Source organism: Muntiacus reevesi, chromosome 13, assembly GCF_963930625.1.
Source record: "Muntiacus reevesi chromosome 13, mMunRee1.1, whole genome shotgun sequence".
Classification (NCBI taxonomy): Eukaryota; Metazoa; Chordata; class Mammalia; order Artiodactyla; family Cervidae; genus Muntiacus; species Muntiacus reevesi.
This window is the reverse complement of record NC_089261.1, coordinates 59,915,878-59,941,912: the sequence shown is the minus strand read 5'-3', so window position 1 is coordinate 59,941,912 and position 26,035 is coordinate 59,915,878. Positions and strand designations below refer to the sequence as shown.

The window sequence follows — 26,035 nt, the reverse complement described above, 5'->3', positions numbered from 1 at the left end:
CCAATAAACATCGAGGACTGATTTCCTTTAGGATGGGCTGTTGGATCTCCTTGCAGTCCAAGGGACTCTAAAGAGTCTTCTCCAACATCACAGTTCAAAAGCTTCAATTCTTCGGCACTCAGCTTTCTTTATAGTCCAACTCTCACATTCATACATGACTACTGGAAAAACCATAGCTTTGACTAGATGGACTTTTGTCAGCAAAGTTATGTCTCTGCTTTTTAATATGCTGTCTAGGTTGATCATAGCTTTTATTCCAAGGAGCAAGTGTCTTTTAATTTCATGGCTGAGGTCACCATCTGCAGTGATTTTAGAGCCCCCCAAAATAAAGTCTGTCACTGTTTCCATTGTTTCCCCATATATTTGCCATGAAGTGATGGGACCAGATGCCATGATCTTAGTTTTCTGAATGCTGAATTTTAAGTCAACTTTTTCACTCTCCTCTTTCACTTTCAACGAGAGGCTGTTTAGTTCTTCTTCGCTTTCTGCCATAAGGGTGGTGTCATCTGCATATCTGAGGTTATTGCTATTTTTCCTGGCAACCTTGATTCCAGCTTGTGCTTCTTCCAGCCCAGCATTTCTCATGATGTACTCTGCATATAAGTTAAACAAGCAGGGTGACAATATACAGCCTTGACACACTTCTTTCCTTATTTGGAACCAGTCTGTTGTTCCATGTCCAGGTCTAACTGCTGCTTCTTCACCTGCATAGAGATTTCTCAGGAGGCAGATAAGGTGGTCTGACATTCCCATCTCTTGAAGAATTTTCCACAGTTTGTTGTGATCCACACAAGTCAAAGGCTCTGGCCTAGTCAATAAAGCAGAAATAGATGTTTTTCTGGAACTCTTGCTTTTTTGATGATCCAACAGATGTTGGCAATTTGATCTCTGGTTCCTCTGCCTTAAATAGCTCAACTGGAATTCTATCACCTCCACTAGCTTTGTTCATAATGATGCTTCCTAAGGCCCACTTGACTTCGCATTCCAGGATGTCTGGCTCTAGGTGAGTGATCACACCATCATGGTTATCTGGGTCATGAAGATCTTTTTTGTATAGTTCTTCTGTGTATTCTTGCCACCTCTTCATAATATCTTCTGCTTCCGTTAGGTCCATACCATTTCTCTCCTTTATTGTACCCGTCTTTGCATGAAATGTTCCCTTAGTATCTCTAGTTTTCTTGAAAAGATCTCGTCTTTTCCATTCTATTGTTTTATTTCTTTGCATTGATCGCTAAGGAAGGCAGAGACCAAGTTCTCTCCTTGGAACTCTGCATTCAAATGTGTATATCTATCCTTTTCTCCTTTGCCTTTTGCATCTCTTCTTTTCTCAGCTATAAGGCCTCGTCAGACAACCATTTTGCCTTTTTGCATTTGTTTTTCTTGGGGATGGTCTTGATCACTGCCTCCTGGACAAAGTCACGAACCTCCATCCATAGTTCTTCAGGCACTCTATCAGATCTAATCCCTTGAATCTATTTGTACTTCCACTGTATAATTGTAAGGGAGTTGATTTAGGTCATACCTGAACGGTCTAGTGGTTTTCCTTACTTTCTTCAATTTAAGTCTGAATTTTGCAATAAGGAGTTCATGATCTGAGCCACAAACAGAACCTTGTGTGCAGCAGAACCCAGGAGAAAGGAGCAGTGGCCCCACAAAAGACTGACCCAGACTTGCCTGTGAGTGTCCAGGAGTCTCTGGCGGGCGTGGGTTGGTGGTGGCCTGCTGCAGGCACCAAATGCAGCAGTTTGGCAGTTGGTGCATGGGACCTTTTGAAGGAGGTGCCATCATCTTAATTACCTCCACCACAGTTTGGTCTCAGGTCAAACAGGGAGGGAAGGGAACACAGCCCCACCCATCAACAGAAAATTGGATTAAAGATTTACTGAGCATGGCCCCACCCATCAGAACAAGACCCAGTTTCCCTCACAGTCAGTCTCTACCATCAGGAAGCTTCCATAAGCCTCTTATACTTTCCTTCAGAGGGCAGATACAATGAAAAGGACAATCACAGAAACTAATCAGACTGATTGCTCAGTTGTGTCTGACTTTTTGCGACCCTCTGGACTGTAGCCCACCAGGCTCCTCTGTCCATGGGATTCTCCAGGCAAGAATACTGGAGTGGGTTGCCATTTCCTTCTCCAGGGGATCTTCCCGACCCAGTGATCAAACCTGGGTCTCCCGCATCACAGGCAGATGCTTTACCCTCTGAGCCACCAGGGAAGCCCAACATGGACCACAGCCTTGTCTAACTCAATGAAACTATGAGTAGTTTAGGACCACCCCAAAAAAAGTAATACACCTAAAACACTCAAATTTGTACAACTAACTTTATCTTTTCCAGAAAATAAAAGGAAGAGAAAGTTAGGCCAGGCAAATACTAAACAAAGGAAAGATAGGATATCTGTTAATATCAAAATAACTTTAAGACCAAAAAAAAAAAAAACGGTTCAGAACAGATAACTTGCATGCATGATCAGTCATGTCCAACTCTTTGCAGCCCCATGGACTGGAGCCTGTCAGGCTCCTCTGTCCATGGGATTCTCCAGGCAAGAACACTGGAGTTGGTTGCCGTTTCCTCCTCCAGGGGACCTTCCAACCCAGGGACTGAACCCACATCTCCTGTGTCTCCTGCATTGCAGGTGGATTCTTTACCACTGAGCCACTGTGCAAGCCCTCCTGAACAGAAACAGCATCTAAATATAAAGCAAAAGCTGACAAATGTACACAAAAAAACTGACAAACTATCAGTGACAGAGTTTCAACATCTCTTTCACTAACTGACAGAATAAGTAGGTAAAATCAACACAAATGCAGACAAACTGAATAATGCAAGACTGACCTCATGTGCATAAATGTAACAGAGCCTCTCATTAGTACAGCACATACACTCTCTTCAAGCATACAGAGACCCATCACAAAAACTGGTCATGTACTAGTGGGCATGAAATAAATCTTAACCACGTTTGAAGACTGTCTCATAGTACATTCTCTGACTACAATGCAAATATATAAAACGAAAAAAAATTTAAAAATCTTTATATTTGGAAGTTTTAAAATATACTTCAAGATAACTTGTGTAAAGAAATCCAAATGGAAATTTAAAAACCTTACTGGATGAAAGAAATGTTAAATATGAAAACCAATTCATGGGGCAATAAGATTTTAAATAGACTTCTTGTGGTTGTCATTTCATTTATGGTATATGTTGTTCAGTCGTCCAGTCGTGTACAACTCTCTGTGACCCCATGGACTGCAGCACGCCCGGCCTCTCTGTCCCTCAGCAACTCCCGAAGTGTGCCTAAGTTCATGTCCATTACACTGGTGATGCCATCCAGCCATCTCATCCTCTGACTCCCTCTTCTCCTTCTGCCCTCAATCTTTCCCAGCATCAGGATCTTTTCCAATGAGTCAGCTGTTTGCATCAGATGACCAAAATACTGGAGCTTTAGTTTCTGCATCAGTCCTTCCAACGAGTATTCAGGGTTGATTTAAGATTGACTGATCTTGTTGTCCAAGGGAATTTCAGGAGTCTTCTCCAGCACCACAGTTCAAAGGCATGAACTCTTTGGCATTCTGCCTTTTTTCCAGTCTAGCTCTTACAATTGTACATGACCACTGGGAAGACCATAGCCAAGACTATAAGGACCTTGGTCAGCAGAGTAATGTCTCTGCTTTTCAACACACTGTCTAGGTCTGTTAGCGTTTTCCTGCCAAGAAGCAATCATCTTCTGATTTCATGGCTGCAGTCACCACCTGCAGTGATTTCAGAGTCAAGAAGAGGAAACCTGTCACTACTTCGACCTTTTCCCCTTCTATTTGCCATGAAGTGATGGGACCGGATGCCATGATCTTAGTTATTTTAATTTTAAGCTGGCTCTTTCACTCTCCTCCCTCAACCTCATCAAGAGGCTCTTTAGTTCCTTTTTGCTTTCAGCCTTTAGAATGGTATCATCCACGTATCTGAGGTTGTTGATCTTGCTCCTGCCTATCTTGATGCCAGTTTGTAACTCATCCAACCCAGCATTTCTCATGATGTGCTCCGCATACAGGTTAAACAAACAGGGTGACAGCAGACAACCCTCCCGTACTCCCTTCTCAATCTTGAAACTATCAGTTGCTCCATACAGGGTCCTAACTGTTGCTTCTTGACCTACATACAGGTTTCTCAGGAGACAGGTAAGATGTTCTGTTATTCCCACCTCTTTTAAGGGTTTTCCACAGTTTATTATGATCCACACAGTCAAAGGGTTTAGCAGTTGATGAAACAGAGGTAGATGTTTTTCTGAAATTCCTTAGCTTTCTCTATGATCCAGTGAAGGCTGGCAATTTGACCTCTGGTCCCTCTTCCTTTTCTAAGCCCAGCTTGGACACCTGGAAGTTCTTGGTCTGCATAATGCCTAGCAGGCAAGATTTGAAGCACAACCTTACTAACATGGGCTGCTGCCGCTTAGTCGCTTCAGTCATGTCTGAGTCTGTGCAACCCTAGAGACTACAGTCCGCCAGGCTCCTCTGTCCATGGGATTCTCTAGGCAAGAGTACCACAGTGGGTTGCCATGCCCTCCTCCAGGGGATCTTCCCTACCCAAGGATCAAACCCAGGTCTCCTGCACTGGAGGCAGATTCTTTACTGCTGAGCCACCAGGGAAGCCCTGACTACCATGGGAAATGAGTTAAACTGTCTGATGTTTAGAACACTCTTTAGTACTACCCTTCCTAGGAATTTGGGGATGAGGATTGACCTTTTCTAGTCCTGTGACTACTGCTGGGTCTTCCAGAGTTGCTGACATATTGAATGCAACACCTTGATGGCATAATCCTTTAGGGGTTTGAATAGTTCTATTGGAATTCCACAGTATCCATTTGCTTTATTAAAAGCAGTGCTTCCTAAAGCACACTTGATTTCACTCTCCAGAATGTCTGGCTCTGGGTGACTGACCACACCATCTTATTAATCCAGTACACTAAGATTTTTTTGTACAGTTCTTAAGTGTATTCCTTCCAGTTCTTCTTGGTCTCTTCAGTACCTACTAAGCCTTCTCTACCATTTTTGCCCTTTATTGTGCTCAACTTTGGGCAAAATGTTCCCTTGACATCTCCAGTTTTCCTGACGAGATCTCTAGTCCTTCTCCTTCTGTTGTCTTCTTCTAGTTTTATGCCTTATTCATTGAAGGCCTTCTTGTCTCTCTATACTGTTCTTTGGCACTCTGCATTTAGTTGGATGTACCTTTCCCTTTCTCCCGTGCTGTTCGCTTTTCTCTTTAGCAATTTGTAAGGCATCCTCAAATAAGCACTTTGCCTTCTTGCTTGTCTTTTTCTTTGGGATGGTTTTGTTTGCTGCCTATGTACAATATTACAGACCTCCGACCATAGTTCTTCAGGCACACTGTTTACTAGATCTAATCTCTTGAATCTATTCATAACCTGTACTACATAGTCTTGGGGATTTAAGTCGTAACTGGTTGGCCTAGTGGTTTTCCCCACTTTCTTTAGTTTAAGTCTGAATTTTGCTATGAGAAGCTGATGATCTGAACTACAGTCAGCTCCAGGTCTTGTTTTTGCTGACTGTATACAGTTTCTCCATCTCTGGCTACAAAGAATGTCATCAATTTGATTGCGGTATTGACCATTTGGTGATGTCTTTGTGTAAATAGCTCTTGTGTTGTTGAAAAAGAGTGTTTGCTATAACCAGGACATTCTCTTGGCAGAATTCAGTTAGCCTTTGCCCTGCTTCATTTTGCTCTCCAAGGCCAAACTTGCCCGTTACTCCAGGTATCTCTTGACTTCCTACTTTTGCATTCCAATCCCCAACGATGAGTAGAACATCTATTTTTGGTGTGAGTTCTAGGAGGTCTTCTAGGTCTTCATTGAAGAAAACTCATTGTGCTCACTGCATATGTCACATAAATCATAGTCTAAAAAGCAGATGCAGTTTTACATCTAAAGACTGGAAACTTGCATCTTAAATTCAGTATGATGCTTAAAACCAAAGCATCATACTGAATTATTCTCAACAGCAACAGGCTGATTAACGATCAGACATATAACACCAGTTATCCAACAGAAGGAGACTGGTAACCTAAACTGTATTTATATACAAGAGAATGAGAAGTTTTATATTACTAAAACCATATCCCCAAACTGCATGGCTTTGGTCATGTTTAAAGTCTTCAAGGAAAGAATACCTGGTTTATAGTTGTGTAGTTAGGAACAAATAAATTGCACAAGCACTGAAAAGGGAAATTTTGGTCTATAGCATCACTTGAGAAAGGTTCTGGGTTTTAGCTGACCATCTACTAACTGAGATGAGCCAGCCTGAAGAGGCAGCTAGGACCACATCTCAGGTTCTGTATTAACAGAGGAGTCCTGATCAAAGCCAGGCTGCCATTGCCACCTCCACCATCGCCATCATATTTACTAGATCACTGCAATCTCTTGCATTTATGTCCACTTCCACTTCAGTACACATAGAGTACAGTAATCTCTGAAACTGAAACGTGGATATCAGCCCTCTGCTTAACATCCTATAATGGCTTCTCACTTGATAATCTCTCTCCTGGACCAAACTTTAGACAGGGTTCCTCTTAGCCTTCTTTTCAACTAGGCATCAGCTAGGCCCTGTTCTTGGCCTGGGAAATCAGTCTGAGCAAAAAATCCTGCTAAGACACCTATTACTACCGCCCCTCCATCATTTCACCCTATCCCTCAATATCTGATTACCCTTAATATTGAATCCAGCTCCTCATCCCTCACTCTTGATGTCTTCTTGGTCTGCCTTAAGTAACATTCTTTTTAGGGCAGTTTAGAGAGAATCCCCCTACCCTGACGTCTCCGTTTGGTAATTTTCCATCCAGTGACCACCCCAATCTCTTTGGCTATAAATCCCTGTTTGTTCTGATTATATTTGGAGTTGAGTACAATATCCTTCCACCCCCAACCGTTATTCTCACTATCCTCCTTCATAGGCTCCTGTTGTTTTTCCCTCACAGTGCTTCCTGAAGTGACTAACTATATATTTGTGTCTTCATTTAATTCCTAACCAAGCTGTAAGTTCCATGAGTTCTACATCTGTTATATGTATTATGATATATCTATATACTAGCACATACTAGGTGTTCAGTACACATTTGTCAAATAAACACCTTAGGAGTTTATTATTTCAAATAGCCAGGTGGCTCCCTGTCATTGGAAGGGTGTTAAGGAGACACTTACATTTGGTGCTGATGCTGTCGAAGTGGTTCTGTATTGCATGGAAAGCAATGTAGCTAACCCTAGGGCACATATCTACACTGATTACTCCAAGTCATCCCACCCACCTTGGCTTGCAAATTTCACCTACATACCCATCTATCTGCAATCAAGTCTTATTGATTCTCCGTTGGATTCTCTTATTATCTTTCCTTTCTATTTCAATTCCACACCCCTCTTTTTCAGCTTATCTCACAAACGAACTATTCTAATAACATAATTTATTTCCCCCTCTGGACTCCTCTCCTCCTAATGAGCCTTGTATAGTATTTTAAAATTAATCTTTCTAAAATGCTAGTCTTCAAATGTTTCCTGCTGAAAAACATCCAGTGGTTCATTCATACAGTAAATGAAATCTTATGTTCAACTTAACTTTGCAGGCTTTATTTCCTTTCTGTCCTACATGAATGAATAATAAGGTCAACTAACTTACTTATAACTAGAATAAACACTGCTATTTGTTGCTCTTATTTTATGTCCAATGCCATTTCCCCACCTAGACTATCTTCTCCTTGAGTCTTAGACCCAATATTTCCATTAACTTCCTGTGTGATTTGAGGAAGTTAATCTCTGCAGGCTCTGATTTCCAATCGTAAAAGAATGTTGATTAAATGATTTCTAAGGTTTCTTCCCCCCACAACTTTGTCAGTTTTCTATTTAGGGTAAATAATGTAAAAGAAACTAACTCGTATGTGTGGATTATAAAAATGTGTTTTTTAAGTCTTCAAACTTGACTATGAACTACATGAGGGTAGGGACTCTGTCTTATACTTTTTGTCCTGCATAGAGAACTTTACATACTGCAGAGAAATGACACTTATATCTGTTTAAGTAAAACCAAACTTAAAGAATTAAAACCAAACATACTTACTCTCCCATAGTCCATGGTGGACAGCAACACAAAGGAGGGAAATGTTTCTGCTGATCTTTGGCTTCAATGATTAATACCAGATTTGGATAGCGGTTAGTTAGATAATTGGTAAGGAATCCCATGAAGTTGTAAATGACATAAGCTTCGTAACATTCTCTGCAGGTGTCCACATATATTGCAATGCTGGGATATTTCAAAGCTATCCACTATGAAGAAGCATAGATGTTAAAAACAGTTGTGACTACAATAAAAGAAATTACCATGCAATTCATGGCACTCGCAATAGGCCTATTTTAAAAACTGAGCAGTCTTGTCACATACTTTATGTACTTGAGTTCTTCAATATTAATATAATCCAAAACTTCTTGACATGACCATAGAAAATGATGTTAAAGACATTTTCTTTATATTTAATCAAATTAAAGCAGTTATTTGTAACAATTACATATACTCGGATCCACTGGGGAAGATTTCTATTTTGGTCCAAGTAAATATTGTAATAAATAAAAAGGATAATAAGGTAATTTTAAGTATTACAATCTTTAGAGGACTAAGAACAACTCATTTGAAATTTTAAAACATCTGCCTTTTCTATGGTTATGCTTTATCTTCTTTATTAACATTAAAAACACTTATTAACCCAACTCCTTACTGCCAAATAACATTATTTTTATTACATTAATTATAGTTAGTATCATAAAACAAGTTTCTAGTTAATGAGTTAAAATGAAGCATACTTACACTATCCAAACTATATATGGGTACCATCCAAAGAATCCTATTCAGAAAGCAAAAAACATAAATTTAAAACATTTTACATGATAAAAAATTTTTTACATTTTACATAACATTTACATTTTATGAGATAAGCCAACACAACACTAGTAGAATCAACATATAAGGACTTACCTTATTATAGGTTTCTGTAGTTCAGGCTGTGTATAATGCACTAAATGTTGTAGTATCACCCAAAGCGAGATAGGTATAGTCAACAGCAAAAAGATCCCAGCAATAAACCAAGCCTTGGTGTGTATTCCAACCTTAAGAAGCAAAGAACATAACAGTATAATCCTCTGATAGTAAAACTAAACAGGTAAATATGATTTTTGTATTTTTAAAAATTTTACTTATTACTGAGGCTCAGTATTTTCCAAATAACTAGTGGCTATTTTTATTTCTTCTTCAGTAACAGCCTATTTGTGCTTTTATGGAAGGATGGGGTGGATTTTTCCTCATATGGTCTTTAGTTACAGCACTGCATACATTAGGAATATTAATCCCATGTCATCTCCCTCAGATTGTTATTGACCTTTTATATTTGATTTTTGTGATTAAGGATGTACAGCAATTTTAGAATTTTCTATAAGTCAAATCTAAAAATCTTCTGGTTTATTCCTCTGCTTTTATGTTGGGATAAAATTTACCAAAGTTTTCTGCAAATTTTGCTGTTACACAAAGTATGAATAGAACACTTACTGAGTACTGTTTGCCTGATAACTTTGCTAAGTTCTTTACATGCATCATGTCTTTTCATCCTCCCATTGGCTAATATGCACCACCAGTGTTCAAGGGACCTGTCCAGAGGACCCATGCTGATACAGACTGCCCTGTCAGAGTACACAGGGCTTTCCAGGTGGCTCAGTGGTGAAGAATCTGCCTGCCAATACAGGAGATGCATGACATGCAGGTTTGATGCCTGGATAGGGAGAACCCCCGGGAGGAGGAAATGGCAACCTACTCCAGTATTCTTGCTTGGAAAATTCCAGGGACAGAGGAGCCTGGCAGGCTACAGTCCATGGGGTCGCAGAGTTGGACACGACTGAGCACACACGCATGTCTCTTATACACAATATTATCAACTCAGGACAAGACATTTTCAAAAGATCTAATTTCTTTTTAAGGTCAATATCCGATCAATATTTTTCCTTTAAAAGCTCAGTTTCTAAAAATATAATTTGAACTGCTTCATCCTAAGGCAGAGCTAAAGTAATCCACTCATTTTCTGGTTTAAAAAAAAAAATTATTTGAACCTCTATCTGAGGAGCCCTCTGGAATAAATTTTATTCCTTGTACTCCTGAATGTGAATCCTTTTAATTAAAAAAAAGCAAATGTTAGCTTTTTAAAGCAAAAAAGTTGGGAATTTATTTTTAGTATTTGAGGAGTTTGAGCAGTTAGTGGAAATAGAACTGAAGTCCACAACTTCTATCTTTTTGCTGTTTTGAACAAGATTTGTTTTTCATCAAGAGTCAAAGATTACAGAAGTAGAAAACAAAAGTATAGAGAACGAATGTATTTTTATAACAATGAATTTCTACATTCAACTGTATGGAAAACTTCAAAAGCCAGATTAAAAAGTCTTGCTGAATGCTGGAAATAAAATGAACATGCAGAGGTGAAGATTCTAAAAAGACTGTCTCAGCAATAATTTTCCAGAGATTTCTGCTTGACTCAATTTTATTTAAAATTCAGTACTGGGCTTCCCTGGTGGCTTAGTGGTAAAGAATCCACCTGCCAATGCAGAAGACTCATGTTTGATCCCTGAGTCAAGAAGACACCCTGGAGAAGGAAATGGCAACTCACTCCAGTATTCTTGCCTGAGAAATCCCATGGACAGAGGAGACTGGAGAGCTGCAGTCCATGGGGTCACAAAAGAGCTGGATATGACTTAGCAATTAAACAACACCTCATTTTAATGATGGCAATAATAGTAACATACCCTAGATCTTCTTTATTATAAGGTGATCATTAAGAACAGTATTGCCAAGTACTTTTAATGCCTACATTTGTTTTTATGACTGCTTTAGTGCTAAAAGGTAGAACTTGGTGGCAGACTTCAGAGAAAATGGTTGTGCTCATGACTAAAGAAAGTCAAGCATCCTTAGTATGCTGTAACGAAGTTCTTTTTCAAATGATCATAAAACAAGTGACTGGAGAATGGACTCATTTCAGTATAGTGATTCCAAATTTTAGAAATCTTGCATAGGAGAGTTAGTACTAGTTTTACATTGCAAGTGGTGATTCCGGTTTAGAAAAGCATCATCCGTCCACATTAATGCTACTAATTTGAATCACTGGTCTTATAACTGTTTTGGTTTTTGAGCTATTTGAAAAGCTGTATGCCTAAGAAATTGAACCTATCGTATGTGTGTAAATGTGTATGCAACGTTATAATAAAATATAATAAAATTATATATGTTCTACTAAAGTAATATTATAAAATAAGATCTTACTCTAGGTACCTGCACAAATTATTAATATGATTATTACATTTATTTTAATTTACATTTCTAAATAAATTACTCACACTTGAGACACACTGACAGAAGGATGTGATTAATATTAAACTTATCAGCCACTTTTGGGCTCAGAAAAAAGGAGACAAGTAGTGTAGATTTTTTTCCTAAGGTAATTTGAAGAAAGCAGAGAGGAAAGAAAAAACCATTACAGACCAGCATCCAGAACTGAGTCAGCTATCCCTCAGCCAACGGCCTTCAGAGCAGAGAGCAGAGAGAAGCAGGAGGGCTTTCTGAGCTCACTTCTCCTGAGGCAAAAGCAGGAAGCACTTTCAGAGAGCGGCCTCTTGGGACACAGGGCTAGCAGGGCAGTGCGGCATCAGGGGTGCAGGTCACTTACGTGACCTCTATACATGTAAACACATGCTCAGCCCAGTAAGAGTGAGACAGATGGTGGCACAGATGGTCGCCTGGCCGCTCCAGTCCCGAGTATATTCCTCATGGGCCTGGAATGGGCTAGCCGAACCTCCAGTTTGCTTCCTCAGTTCCCACTGACTTCTCACAGCGTGAGCATTGTGACTGTGGTGTTTAAAAGATTAAGTATTTTTTTTCACACAATACCAGCTCTAAACATGTCAACTACTTTTTCCAGTGCTTAATCAGATGCATATAACTTTGCTTTACATTACAGTTGTGAACCTAATCCCAGTGAAAATGTGATCCAAAAATGCTATCACACTGGTGCCCCACTATAACAATAACAACAGCAAATAAATAGCAATAACAACAGTGCTATTTTAAAAACAAAACAGTGGTAATTAGGGGCTTACTGAGCACCTACTATGTGCTGGGGACAGCACTAAGCATTTTAAAGACATAAACTCACCCAGTAAATAATGAGAATGATTGATTACTAAGTACTTAGCACAATGTCACTTTAGCCACTTCCTAGTCTCAGTTTCCACATCTGTAAAATGCGGATAATTCCTGTTTCAGGACTTTAAAGCATAAAGAAAATTACACCTTATCTTAGGGAAATGCTGTAGTAGTGTCTCTAACATCTTAACAACAAAACACAATGGCGGGAGGCCCTCACTTAATCCACACTCCTTTCTATCTACTGTGCCATTCATTTTCCTGAGTTAAAAAAAAATACTCAAAACAAACAAAATGAACAAAAACCTGTCTTCATATACTGATACCACTTCTTCACTCCACATTTACTTTTAGCTTTTGCCTGGATGCCTCTGGGGTTTCCCTCATAGCTCAGTCGGTAAAGAATCTGCCTGCAATGGGAGCGGTCGGGCAGATCCTCTGGAGTGGCAACCCACTCCAGTATTCTTGCCTGGAACAGCCCCATGGACAGAGGGGGCTGGCAGGCTGCAGCCCGTGGGGTTGCAGAGAGTCAGACACGACTGAAACAACTTAGCACACGCATATCTGGCGAGCCCGTGTGAATGTCTCTCACAGACCTTGAACTATGCGTCCCAAGCAGAACTCAAGTGTTCTCAAACCTGAATCCATTGAGTTTCCACCTTGGGACCTGGCATCACCACTTACCTTGTTGTTCAAGACGGCCCCCTTTCTCTCACTGCCTCTCTTCCTCAATCATATCCCCTGTCAAGCTCTGTTTCTTCAATTTCCATGATGCTTAAAGTTCACTTTTCCATCTCTATTTCTGCTATCCTGACTTGGGCCATAAGTCGTCATAGCCTGTGCACCCACTACCTCTGAACCACCTTGAAGAGCTTTCTAACTTCTTTCCACTTCCACTTAATTTTCCACAGGCTGGTAGAGTTGTTTTTGGAAGATGTGTACCAATGCTGCCCTGCTCTTCACTTGTTAGATTTGTTTCATTTCCTCACCGCATTTTACATCAGTTACTGATCTGTTTTCGTTGGTTGTGCTTGTCTGTATCGCTGAGTGCCATGAGAGCAGGTGCCATGTTTCTCTCTCTAACCATATGGAATACAATATCACTGGGACTCAAACAATCATTTGTTAAGTATCAGACATTTGGGCAAAAGGAGAAAACAAGTAAAATATAAATCGTGTTCGATGCTGGTGAGTCCTAAGAAAGATAAAGAAGGGAAGAGGATATGAAGAGTTGAGGAAAAGCCTGTAATTTTTAAACAGGGGAGCTGGGTGACACTGAAGGAAAAACCTGAAGGACACAAACAATGAAAATACCATCTAGGGAAAAGCATATAGCGACGTGCAAAGGCCCCAAGGAGGGAGCGTGCCCTACATGTTTGAGCAAAGCCAGTGTGCAGGAGGTTCAGGAACTAAGGAGAGAAAGTCAGAGTGAGACAGGGAGGGGTAGGTTCAGATCATGCTGGGGCTTGATGCCACAGTCAGGGATATACTGGCTTTTAATCCGGGACTGGCAGTGACTGGAAAACTTTATGAGGACACGCATAACATGACTTATGTTTTCACTGGATACTTTGGCTGGTGTGTTCAGAATAGTCCAGGCAATACATGATGAGAATTTGGCTCAGGGTGTTAGCAGAAGGGATGGTATATTAAAACATTCATTCAAAGCTGGTACAAAAAAAGTAGAGCTGACACCAATGATGAAATAAAAATTTACATTTTAAAGCAAAACAAGGAAAATTTTCACACAGAACTTTGTCTCTGACTTTTGGCGTCCTCCCACCCCTCTGGGGTGCATTGTGCATCTGCAACTGTGTAAGCCAGACCTCGCCAATGGCAGAAGTACTTGCTCAAACAGAAAGATCACTTTCTCTCCTTAGAAGACAGCATTCCTCTCTTGATTCTGAGAGGGGTCATGATGACCCACCACTTGACCTGTAAGTGCAGTCATCTCTGGTGAGCTTTTCTCTAGTTGTTCAGTCGCCGAGTCGTCTGACTCTTCGAGACCCCATGGACTGCAGCACACCAGGCCTCCCTGTCCCTCACCATCTCCTGAAGCTTGCCCAAGTTCATGTCCACTGCTAAGCTTTATGTGCAATGCCAAAGTTATCACTCTCCTTAAAGATGGTGACTGGAGCTGAAGAGTGGTCAGACCTGGGGAGATGCTGGGCTGTAACGAAGTTCAAACTTAAAATACTTACTTATAACCTTAGTAATGTTACTAACTAAATTACTTGCATTCATGCCTGTTTATGGTTATTGGTTCTGGCACTACCAAATGTGTGTCTGAATTTCCAATAAAACTAATGATTAGGCCACTTGAAATGATTGACCCAATACACAGTTATATAAGATCCACGACTGTAACAGTGTAACTTTTTCTTCCTGGGAACAAGCAACAAGAGGGAACCATTTCCTGGACAGTAACGTAAGACAGAGGCCCACCAGCCTTTGGTCACTGCTGACAGGGCTTAGTTCAGTAATAGTACATTAAATGGCATAACTTGAGAATCCTTATTTGACCTGAGAACAAGCATTCCCAGTCCCATAGGACAAACTGGTCACAAAATGCCTCCCAAACTTTGGTTTAAATTAAGAGTGAAAGTGAAAGAACTGTAAAATAACAAATACTGCCCACCCAGTTCTTTGAGAATCAAGTCACTAGCCACTGTGGGTGCTGACCTACAATACACCCTGGAAGGAATCCAGGGTGTGTGGGGTGGGGGTGCAGACTCTGGGAAAATTGGCAAAACTGGCCTTCACAGACAGTCAGATATTTTCAGGAGAAATTTTTTTATGAACCTGGATTCTTGCATCTTTCCATACTTAGTGAAAGTGAAGTTGCTCAGTCGTGTCTGACTCTGCAACCCCATGGATTGTAGCCTATCAGGCTCCTCTGTCCATGGGATTTTCCAGGCAAGAGTACCGGAGTGGGTTGTCATTTCCTTCTCCAGGGGATCTTCCCGACCCAGGAATTGAACCAGGGTCTCCCGCATTGTAGGCAGAGGCTTTTACCGTCTGAGCCACCTTAGAAACTCACTAAATTCAAGCCTGTTCCTTGTGACTAGTGATCTTCTACCTAGTACTTGATTGCATCTGCCTCCTTAGCCAGAATCACATATATACAGGCTTCCCCTGCACCTCTTCAGAACAGGGCTCAGAGCTCTCTGAGAGGTTGTCTCCCAGGCTATAATTCTGTTTGTCTTAAATAAAATTTTCCATTTCTTTCTTAGATTGACTACTATTTGTCACTGACACCAACAACTAAGAGAAATCTTAAACTAGATTATGATACATATGATTAATCTTTAAAATAGTTCCTATATTTCAGAGTCTAGAGAAATACTAAAAGTAAGAAATCTCTATTCGTATTAAGATGTCTATACATGAAGTTTGGTAAACAAATTATGGAAACAACCTAAATTTCTAACGAATGAGAAATACTTAATGTAGTGTAATAGTCTACTAACATTAAAAAAAAACTACATGGACTATGCTAGTATGGGAAAGTGAACAAAAAAATTGAGTGAACATATGGAAAACAAACATATATTAATGCAATTTGTTTAATTATATAAAAATATTTCCACACAAAAGGCCCCAATTTGCCATGGTCTTGTCATAACTCTTGTGAAACAGCTGTTTCTAAGTAAAAGTAGTCCCTTGGGTTTTATTAACTTCAAACTTAAAAGTTCATTTCAACTTTTTTTTTTACAAAGTGCTTAGTTAAGTATTTACCTTGGTGTCTTTCAGCTTATAGTACTTTACTGATGTCATAATAAGAATATGACATCAAAAAACATACAAGGCATTTTTCCCTAAAAACTTTGTTGGCTAAGAGTTCAATTTTAAAGTAAAAACAAAGAACAAAGTCGAACCAACTCAACCCTTTAATTAAGGAAGCTAGTTAAATGCTAATAATATTCTATACCTGGTCCTTAAGGTAGATCTAAGTTCAGTATTTGAACAGATCAGATTTCAGGAATAAAGTTATCTTACTTTCAGGAAATGGATGACTGCCTGCAAAACAGTGGTCTCCGAAGCTGCTATAGTAATATATTCTATTTTCTCAGTTCTACCTCCAACAGTAGCATGCTCTGAAAACCGTGAACAACCAGAAGCCAGACATCGGTTCTGCTAGGGTTCATTACATGACATGTTTTTCAGGATATTAAAGCCTGAAGCATCCGGGTAAAAACAGGCTACCTCAGATGGACAGGACGGTAGAAGAGAGAGTAGCGGCTGATGATGCGGGACCCTCTTACCTCCAGTTTCTGTAATTCCCACACGCAGAGTGGAACCGCAACCACTATGGACAACAGGTAGAGAACCACCGCTAAAGGTCGAATCCACTGTCTCCAGTTCCTCCAGGTACAAGTGCAAGGCATGTTTCTGCATAAATCAGCTCCGCGTAGGAAGGAAAAAAAGCTCGAAGTAGATGGTAACGCGGAGCCCTGTTTTTGGGCTGTTTTCTCGTCTCGCATATTACGGAAAAAGAGCCGACGAGCGACTCTACCAGCAGCCTGAACCGACTCCTTGGGCCACGCCGTGCTTACTGTTGCTGCTGCTGCTGCCACAAACGCGGCCGCTCTCGGGGCTACCGGGGAGCAGTGAGGGCAACATTCTTTCTTCTCCACAAAGCATCGACTCAGTTCTTCCGCGGTGGAATCCCCGGCAGAGCCGCTGCCCTCACCTGGGGATTGCCCAGAGCTCCGCCGGCACCATGGCCTCGAGGGGAGCGGCGCCGAACGGGACCAGCCTGTAAAGACCCTGCACTCAGTTCGTTTCTGCCCCGCGGCTGCAGGCCTGCTCGCTCTTTCCTTGGGTGGTGGCGTTCCCTCCCTGCCGCGGCTGCAGGCGTCACTGACGGCTCCGCGGAGAGATAACAAAAGAGAACGCCAACCCACCAGCCTCAGGATTTCTTCACTTGTTCTTACGGGACATTCCCCCAAGGCGGAACCCAAGGCCAAACCAGGGCTTCCGTTTCCGCCCTCGCTGTCTGAAGTTGGTGATTCGAGGACTGCGCAAGATAGGCCCGCCCCATCCGGCTCACTTCTCGCTCTCTGATTGGTCGTTTTTTGGGGCGGGGATTCTGGGCGCGTAGCTACCGGCGTGGAAGAAGCTGAGATGTGCGGAAGTTGTGGAGTTGCTCCCGGCTGGCTCAGTGGCCCAGGAAGATTCTGCAAGCTGTACAAGTCTTTTGAGAACATTTTAGCAACTCCTACTACACTGTTCTGCTGACTGTGTTCCAGCTTTAAGAAAGGCTGTGTAAGAAGCTATTACCTTAGAGCTGAACCTTTCTCTAACCCAAAGATCTGCGATTCTCCCTGGGAGTGGATAGAGGAGTCCACTGGAATAAGAGAGTGGGAAACGTCCGCCTAGTTTTGTGTCAGTTGCTAAAATCTAGGGGTGGAGCCACTTAGCTATTTAGGGATCCTCTGAAAGAACATTCTAGGGCTAGCTTAATTTTAGAAGCAGTACTGAATATCTTTTCCGCATTTGGAACTTGGTAATAACTGGCATATATTTAAGTTTTAAAATGTTTACATTACTACTGGCAAGTTTTACGTGCTTAAAGCTTTGAGGCAAACAATGGTGGGATCTTAAAACCTTTCTAAACGAATAGTGAAGTGAAAATGAAGTCGCTAAGTCGTGTCCGACTCTTTGCGGGCTCCTCCATCCATGAGATTCTCCAGTCAAGAATACTAGAGTGAGCAAACAAATTATCTACTTCTTAATTGATACACAAATATGTCTTGTATCTGTTATTCTGAGGGTCAGGCACTGTTCTGAGTGCTTTTCTTACATTGTATCAGTTGATCTGTACAAAATTCCTAAAAGGTAGACTGTTTTCCATGTCACAGATAAGAAAACAGATTCAAGTATTGAAGGATAAAGTTTGAGGAACTTGTTGAACTAGTTAGTGGTAGAGCCAGGATTCTAACCTGGTGTCTGACTCGAGCATTGGCTCTGTCCATACCTACCACCTGAGAATTTCTGATAATGACCATCTATGGACAAGAAGGCCTACAGTATTGAATATACCGAGCCTAGGATTCTGACAGAGGCACTGGCAGAATGTCGTCTTCCCTAGTGTCATCTGTCCTAGCTAGAGCCTGCAGCTTGATAGCATCTCCTTTTTACAACCTGGCCTCTTTTAATACAGACTGCTTTTTTTAAGGGGAAATGGGCCTTTTGTTTGTTCTTCCTAAGCTAACCTATAAAATTGATATCATTATTTTAAAATTTTCTGATCATTAAATTACTACATGCTCCATTGTTAAATTTTGGAAAATAGAAAAATAAAGAAAAGTAACATTTACTCTACAACCAAGTATAATCACTACTTACTTTTTTGGTACACCGTATGGTTGCCTTGGATACATAGATTGCCCCTGTGCCTTTTAGCTACAGTCATTGGCATCCATAATAATCTTCCCCATTCCTTCTCTTGGACAAATCTTTTTCACATAATTTGTGGAAATTTCCTTGATTCCCCCTTGCTCCCCATATGCTTACAGCACTTGTGTGTTATAATCATTTCCTTATTTGTCTTTTAGATTGAACTTCTAGGAGCAAGCTGAAGTTCTAGAACTATTAGAATAAAGCAAGAATGGAACAGAACAGAAAGCCCACAGATAAATCCACAAACCTATGGACACCTTATCTTTGACAAAGGAGGCACGGATATACAATGGAAGAAAGACAACCTCTTTAACAAGTGGTGCTGGGAAAACTGGTCAACCGCTTGTAAAAGAATGAAACTAGAACACCTTTTAACACCATACACAAAAATAAACTCAAAATGGATTAAAGATCTAAATGTAAGACCAGAAACTATAAAACTTCTAGAGGAGAACATAGGCAAAACACTCTCCAACATAAATCACAGCAGGATCCTCTATGACCCACCTCCCAGAATATTGGAAATAAAAGCAAAAATAAACAAATGGGACCTAGTGAAACTTAAAAGCTTTTGCACAACAAAGGAAACTATAAGCAAGGCGAAAAAGACAGCCCTCAGAATGGGAGAAAATAATAGCAAATGAAGCAACAGACAAAGGATTAATCTCAAAAATATACAAGCAACTCCTGAAGCTCAATTCCAGAAAAATAAATGACCCAATCAAAAAATGGGCCAAAGAACTAAACAGACATTTCTCCAAAGAAGACATATAGATGGCTAACAAACACATGAAAAGATGCTCAACATCACTCATTATCAGAGAAATGCAAGTCAAAACCATAACGAGGAACCATTACACACCAGTCAGAATGGCTGCTTTCCAAAAGTCTACAAGCAGTAAATGCTAGAGAGGGTGTGGAGAAAAGGGAACCCTCTTACACTGCTGGTGGGAATGCAAATTAGTACAGCCACTATAGAGAACAGTGTGGAGATTCCTTAAAAAACTGGAAATAGAACTGCCATATGACCCAGCAATCCCACTCCTGGGCATACACACTGAGGAAACCAGATCTGAAGGAGACATGTGCACCCCAATGTTCATCGCAGCACTGTTTATAATAGCTAGGACATGGAAGCAACCTAGATGCCCATCAGCAGACGAATGGATAAGGAAGCTGTGGTACATATACACTATGGAATATTACTCAACCATTAGAAAGAGTTCATTTGAATCAGTTCTAATGAGATGGATGAAACTGGAGCCCATTATACAGAGTGAAGTAAGCCAGAAAGATAAAGACCGATACAGTAGACTAATGCATAAGTATGGAATTTAAAAAGATGGTAATGATAACCCTATATGCAAAACAGAAATAGAGACACATGTACAGAACAGACTTTTAGACTCTGTGGGAGAAGGCGAGGGTGGGATGTTCTGAGAGAACAGCATTGAAACAAGTATACTATCTAGGGTGAAACAGATCACCAGCCCAGGTTGGATGCATGAGACAAGTGTTCAGGGCTGGTGCACTGGGAAGACCCAGAGGGATGGGATGGGGAGGGAGACGGGAGGGGTGATGGGGATGGGGAACACATGTAAATCCATGACTGATTCATGTCAATGTATGACAAAAACCACTACAATATTGTAAAGTAGTTAGCCTCCAACTAATAAAAATAAATGGAAAAAAAAGAGAATAAAGCAAGGAAGGGAAGGGACTGGAATGTCAAATATACAGGTGGTTTCCCACCCCAGTATGTGAACTTCATCCACAATGAAGTTTCTGCAGGTCAACAGAGAAATGAGAAAAAAAAATTATGTAGTTTCTTATTTAGTCTAATCTAATCTAATCTTTCTAAATGATTATGCTTTATTTTGAAATTGTTCTATTTTCCTTTCATGTGAGGATAATAGAATAGTTGCTTTCTAAATATTTTTACTTTGGAAAATAAGAAAGTAACTTTATTTGCTCCCATTTAGTTTACTTCTGAAATTATTCTTGGTCCATGATATCCTAAAGCCTAGTAATCACTGAGACAGGGAACGGCCTCTGATTTCAGCAACCATAGTGTTGGCCTTATCCTCATCTCCTTGCTTTACTTGCTATGTTTAGTTGCTCAGTCATGTCCGACTCTTTGCAACCCCATGTACTGTAGCCTGCCAGGTTCCTCTGTCAGAGGGATTTTCCAGGCAAGAATGCTGGAGTGGGCTGGCATTTTCTTCTCCTGACTTGCTATAGGTATTCTCTGTATTCTTTCTGGATATGACTTAGCCTAAGTTTGAGCGTGGATCTGAACTTGATCGTGTTTGAGAAATAAATGATTATGACTAGCAGGTGGTTCTAGGGTCAAAAGCAAGCTGTTAGTCATTTTTGATGCAATGTACATAGAGAAAATGAATTTCTGCTGATGTTACTGTGTCCTTTGAAAATAAGTAGGTGAAAGGTTGCCATCCATGGAGGGTATGTTTGGATTAGTCTGACTTAAAATAATAGGTTAGCACAATTTGCTTTGAGGGATTCTGAGAGGTGCACATTGTTAAGCCCTTGGCCTGTATCCTCCCATTTCTCTATGTAAATATGTCTGTGATGGTTTTAAAATGTGGCTTCAATTTCTTTACGTGTCCCATACAGATAGAGACTCTGTATCCCCTCCCTTAAATATAGGTGGGGCATGGCTGATTGGACCACTAGAGTATAGTGAAAGGTGATCATAGTTACCATGTGACTTCAGAGGCTAGGCCACTCTACCTTGTCTGTTGGAATACTTGCTTTCTGAACTCTCAGCCATCATGTAAGAAGTCTGCCAGAGGCTGATGTGCTGTGAAGAGCCAAATATATATCAGAAGCTCCTATGAAGATATGCTGAGTGACAGTGACAGCTGAGCCCAGCCCTCCAGGTAGCCAGCCCAGGTACCTACCACGTGAGAGGAGAAGCTGATTCTAGCTCCCAGAACTGGAGTCACCCATCAGCATTTTGAGTCTTTCAAGCTGAGGTGCTAAACTTGTGGACCAGAGGAAGCCATTCCAGCTCTGCCTTACCCTGATTCCTGGCCTGAAGAATCCATGAGCTCAAGAGAACTAGGAGAAAGGCACAGGCTGGGAGAAAAATTTGGAAAAGGCACATCTGTTAAAGGACTGTGATCCAAAAATGTACAAAGAGCTCTTAAAATGCAGTAGTAAGGAAACAAAAGCTTAATTAAAACATGGGCCAACCTTCTTTGCAGAACTTACCCAAGAAGATATCCAGATGTCAAATAATATCAGATGTCAAAGATACCAGATACAGTGGAAAGATGCTCCACATCATATGTAATCTGAGAAATGCAAGTTAAAACAACAACATGCCACCACATCCCTATTAAAATGGCCAGAATCTGGAACTGACAACACCAAATGCTGGTGAGGATTTCACCAGTGTGTGAACTCTCACGCACTGCTAGTGGGAGTGAGAAATGGTACAGCTACTTTGGAAGACAGTTTGGTGGTTTCTCACAAAATGAAATACACTCTTAGTATACAATCCACCAATTACACTCCTTATTGGTTATCCAAAGATAGTTGAAACCTTATGTCCACAAAAAAAAAAAAATCACCTGCACATGGATGTTTATAGCACCTTTGTTCATAATTGTCCAAACTTGGAAGCAACCAAAATGTCTTTTGGTAGATAAACAGGTTAATAAACAGTGATGCATTCAGACAATGGAGTATTATTCAGCACTAAAAAGAACTGAGCTATCAAACAATGAAAAGACATGGAGGAATCTTAAATTAGTATTACCAAGTGAAAGAAGCCAATCTGAAAAGCCTACATACTATATGATTCCAAGTGTATGACATTCTGGAAAAGACAAAACTATGGAAACAGTAAAAAGATGAATAATTGTCAGATGGGATCAGTAATTGCCAGATGAATAGGCAGAACCCAGCGGGTTTTTAGGGTAGTGAAAATATTCTATATGATATGATAATGATGAATATATGTCATTATAATTTTGTCCTAACCCAGAATGTACAAAAACCAAGAGTGAACCCTAAGGTAAACTGTGGACTCTAGATGGTTAACTATGATCTTTGGGTGATTATGATGGATCAGTTTAGATTCATCCTTGATGAAAAATGTACCATTCAGGTGAATCATGCTGATGATGGGGGGAGGCCATGCATGTGTGGGAGTGGAGGGGATGTGGGAATTCTCTCTGTACATTTCTTTCCATTTTATTGTAAACCTAAAACTGCTTTAAAAAAATGAAGTTAAAAAAAGTCCATGAGTAAAATGAAATGGTTTTCCCTCACTGAGTTTAGGGTTCTTTGTTGGATTTGTTCCAGTGAATCGATAACTGAAACAGTATCTTTTGTCGATGTATGTATATACTGTCTACCTAGTCTGAAACTGATTATTGATTTTTTTTTTTTTTTTTTTTTTTTTTTTTTGCTTTGAGCTGATTTGAAGACTGGAGAAGTTGCCTCAGGTTTTTCTCCTTTAGGAATATGTTGCTTTCAGAGTCTGAGATTGTGCCAACCAATCAAAGAATTAGGTGAGTTTTAGGTTTAAATGTTGCAAGAATGCAGGGGGGAGCTCAGGGCAAATCTCTGGCAGTATGCATAATTTTGTAATGTGTCAGTCCCCTCCCCACCTCCGCCCCGGCCAGATGGAAGGAAAATGGTTTACTATGCACCAGGTGAGTGGGGAAGAAGGTAAAAGTGGTATAGGCTGTAATACCAGACTTTGAAATCTGAACTTTGAAACTGGGTATTTTCACTCCTTGTTTCAGCTTTACCCACCACATCTTTCAGGCTAAGTTTTATGCTTTGTTGCAGACACCATGATTAATTCATCTCTACCTCTCCTGTATCTCCCTACCTCTCCAACAGGTAAAGCTGTGGATACTTATGTGTATCACCCTGTCTTTACATCCTGTCTTTACATACATTCAACCTCATCTTAAAGAGACTCCAGTATTTTTTGATCCATAAATACTGTAGTTGTGTTTATAAATTTTGGTAAGTGCAATAAGTATATTAAATATGACATTGTAATATGTTCACATTGAAATAAAAATGAATTATAATTTTAAAAATTATTTTATGTCATTTTGTTCATTTCATTTAGTGGTTTCATTTCATTCAATGACTTAAAGCAATCTATAGAATGCAACCCAGTTGTGGTCACTAGTCTGCTTCTGTATGACTCTGACCTAGAACAGTTTTTACATTTTTTTTTAAATTGTGGTAAAATACACATAACATAAAGTTTACCATTTTGCCTCTTTTTAAGAGGTTACAATTCAGTGGTGATAAGTTCATTCACACTGCTGTGCCACTGTCATCACTGCCCACCTCTGGGCCTTTTTCATCGTGCAGCTGAAGTTCTGTGCTCATTAAACACTAAGTCTCCATTCTGCTTTGCCCCAGACCTTGTTCTACCAATAGTGACCACTTTTCTACTTTCTGCCTCTTTTTGAATTTGACTCCTCTAGGTATTGATACTGTATAGAAGTGGAGGCATGGAATATTTGTCCTTTGGTGTCTGATTTATTTCAGTTAGCATAATGTTCTCAGGGTTTATCTGTGTTATAGCACCTATCAGGATTTCCATCTTTTTTAAGGCTAAATGATAATCCATTCCCCAGTGTTCATAGAAGCATTATTCACAACAAGCAGAAAGTGGAAGCCAACATTCACAGGGACATTATTCAAAATCGGCAAAAAATGGAAAGAACCCAGCTGTCCGTCAGCAGATGAATGGATAAAGTGTGGTTAATACATACAATGGAATATTGGTTTTGTTCTCAAAGAGTTGGACATGGCTGAGCAGCTGGGCACAGGCAGTATTGCACTGTAGGTATAAACCGCATCTTGTATATCCATTCGTTTGTCAATGGACAATGGGGTTCTCTCCAGTTTTTGCCCATTTGGAATAATGCTGCTGTGAACACTGGTGTGTGTACCTGGAGAAGGAGGTATGGATATGATCCTTCTCTGCCGCTTTTGACCTTGATCAGAGAATCCTCCTTCCGATCCACTAACAGTGCCCAATACTGCGATATACATTGGTGTACAGGGGAAATGGGGGATTGTTAGTTCAATGGGGACAGAATTTCAGTTTTGCTAGATGTAAAGCGATCTGGAGATTGGCTGGATGATGTGAATATACTCACTTCTTTTTGACTTTTACATTTTTTAAGTTGTTAAAAAAAAAAGAAAATATTTAGAAATATTTACTATCTGGTCTTTTATAGTACTAGTCTTCCAACTCCTAATTTGGAATAAATTTCGAAAAGTTTATAATGGGCTGTTATGAAGTTGCTGAATGAATCTCAACATAAAGTTCCGTGAAGAAATACATTCTTCACGAGGAATGTATTTAAATTTCAGCAGACTTTCTCACACTTAATATTTAGGGAACTCTATAGTTGTTCTGTCCCCAAATCAACATTGAAAAATCATGTGTTTTTTGTTGTTGTTATTATTAGGATTTGTTTTTGTGTTTAAGTAAATCCAGGACACAGTTTTTGTTTTTTTTTTCCATACTATGTGGCTTGTGAGATCTTAAGCCACAAGATCTCACAAGTAGTTGTGGCTGTGAGTTCCCCAACCAGGGATAGAATCTGGGCCCCTGCAGTGAAAGTGGAAATCCTAACCCTGGACTTCCAGGAAGTCCCAAAGGTCCTTTTCTTTAGAGTCAGACCACGTGAAAGAAAAGGCCCCACCATGTGTAATTATGTAGAAACTAGCCCTGACACTAAGCCTGAGACTGCATGTTGGATACTTCTGTAATTCTACTCTGAGCAGGCTCTCAATGTCCTTTAAACCTCAGTTTGTCCCTAAATCTTCTTGTTTCATTGCACCCTTCAGTTCAATTCAGTTCAGTCGCTCAGTCATGTCCGACTCTTTGCGACCCCATGAACCACCACATGCCAGGCCTCCCTGTCCATCACCAACTCCCGGAGTCCACCCAAACCCATGTCCATTGAGTCAGTGATTCCATCCAACCATCTCATCCTCTGTTGTCCCCTTCTCCTCCTGCCCTCAATCTTTCCCAGCATCAGGGTCTTTTCAAATAAGTCAGTTCTTCACATCAGGTGGCCAAAGTGTTGGGGTTTCAGCTTCAACATCAGTCCTTACAATGAACACCCAGGACTGATCTCTTTTAGGATGGACTGGTTGTATCTCCTTGCAGTCCAAGGGACTCTCAAGAGTCTTCTCCAACACCACAGTTCAAAAGCATCAATTCTTCGGCACTCAGCTTTCTTCACAGTCCAACTCTCACATTCATACATGACCACTGGAAAAACCATAGCCTTGACTAGACAGACCTTTGTTGACAAACTAATGTCTCTGCTTTTTAATATGCTGTCTAGGTTGGTCATAACTTTCCTTCCCTTAGAACTTAGTAATT

At 40.4% G+C, this 26,035-nt stretch overlaps 1 protein-coding gene across 1 annotated transcript in view; it reads right to left on the bottom strand.

The window, feature by feature from the left end:
• The window catches only part of TMEM184C (transmembrane protein 184C), a 28,326-nt gene extending 11,141 nt beyond the window's left edge, over positions 1–17,185 (bottom strand). The window contains exons 1-4 of the mRNA XM_065904880.1: positions 16,491–17,185; positions 9,025–9,155; positions 8,857–8,893; positions 8,116–8,321 (exon numbers count right to left, since the gene is read on the bottom strand). Coding sequence (XP_065760952.1) covers positions 8,116–8,321; positions 8,857–8,893; positions 9,025–9,155; positions 16,491–16,709 — 593 coding nt within the window. The 5' untranslated portion in view covers positions 16,710–17,185. The remainder of the gene's footprint in view (positions 1–8,115; positions 8,322–8,856; positions 8,894–9,024; positions 9,156–16,490) is intronic.
• Between the last annotated feature and the right edge of the window lie 8,850 nt (positions 17,186–26,035).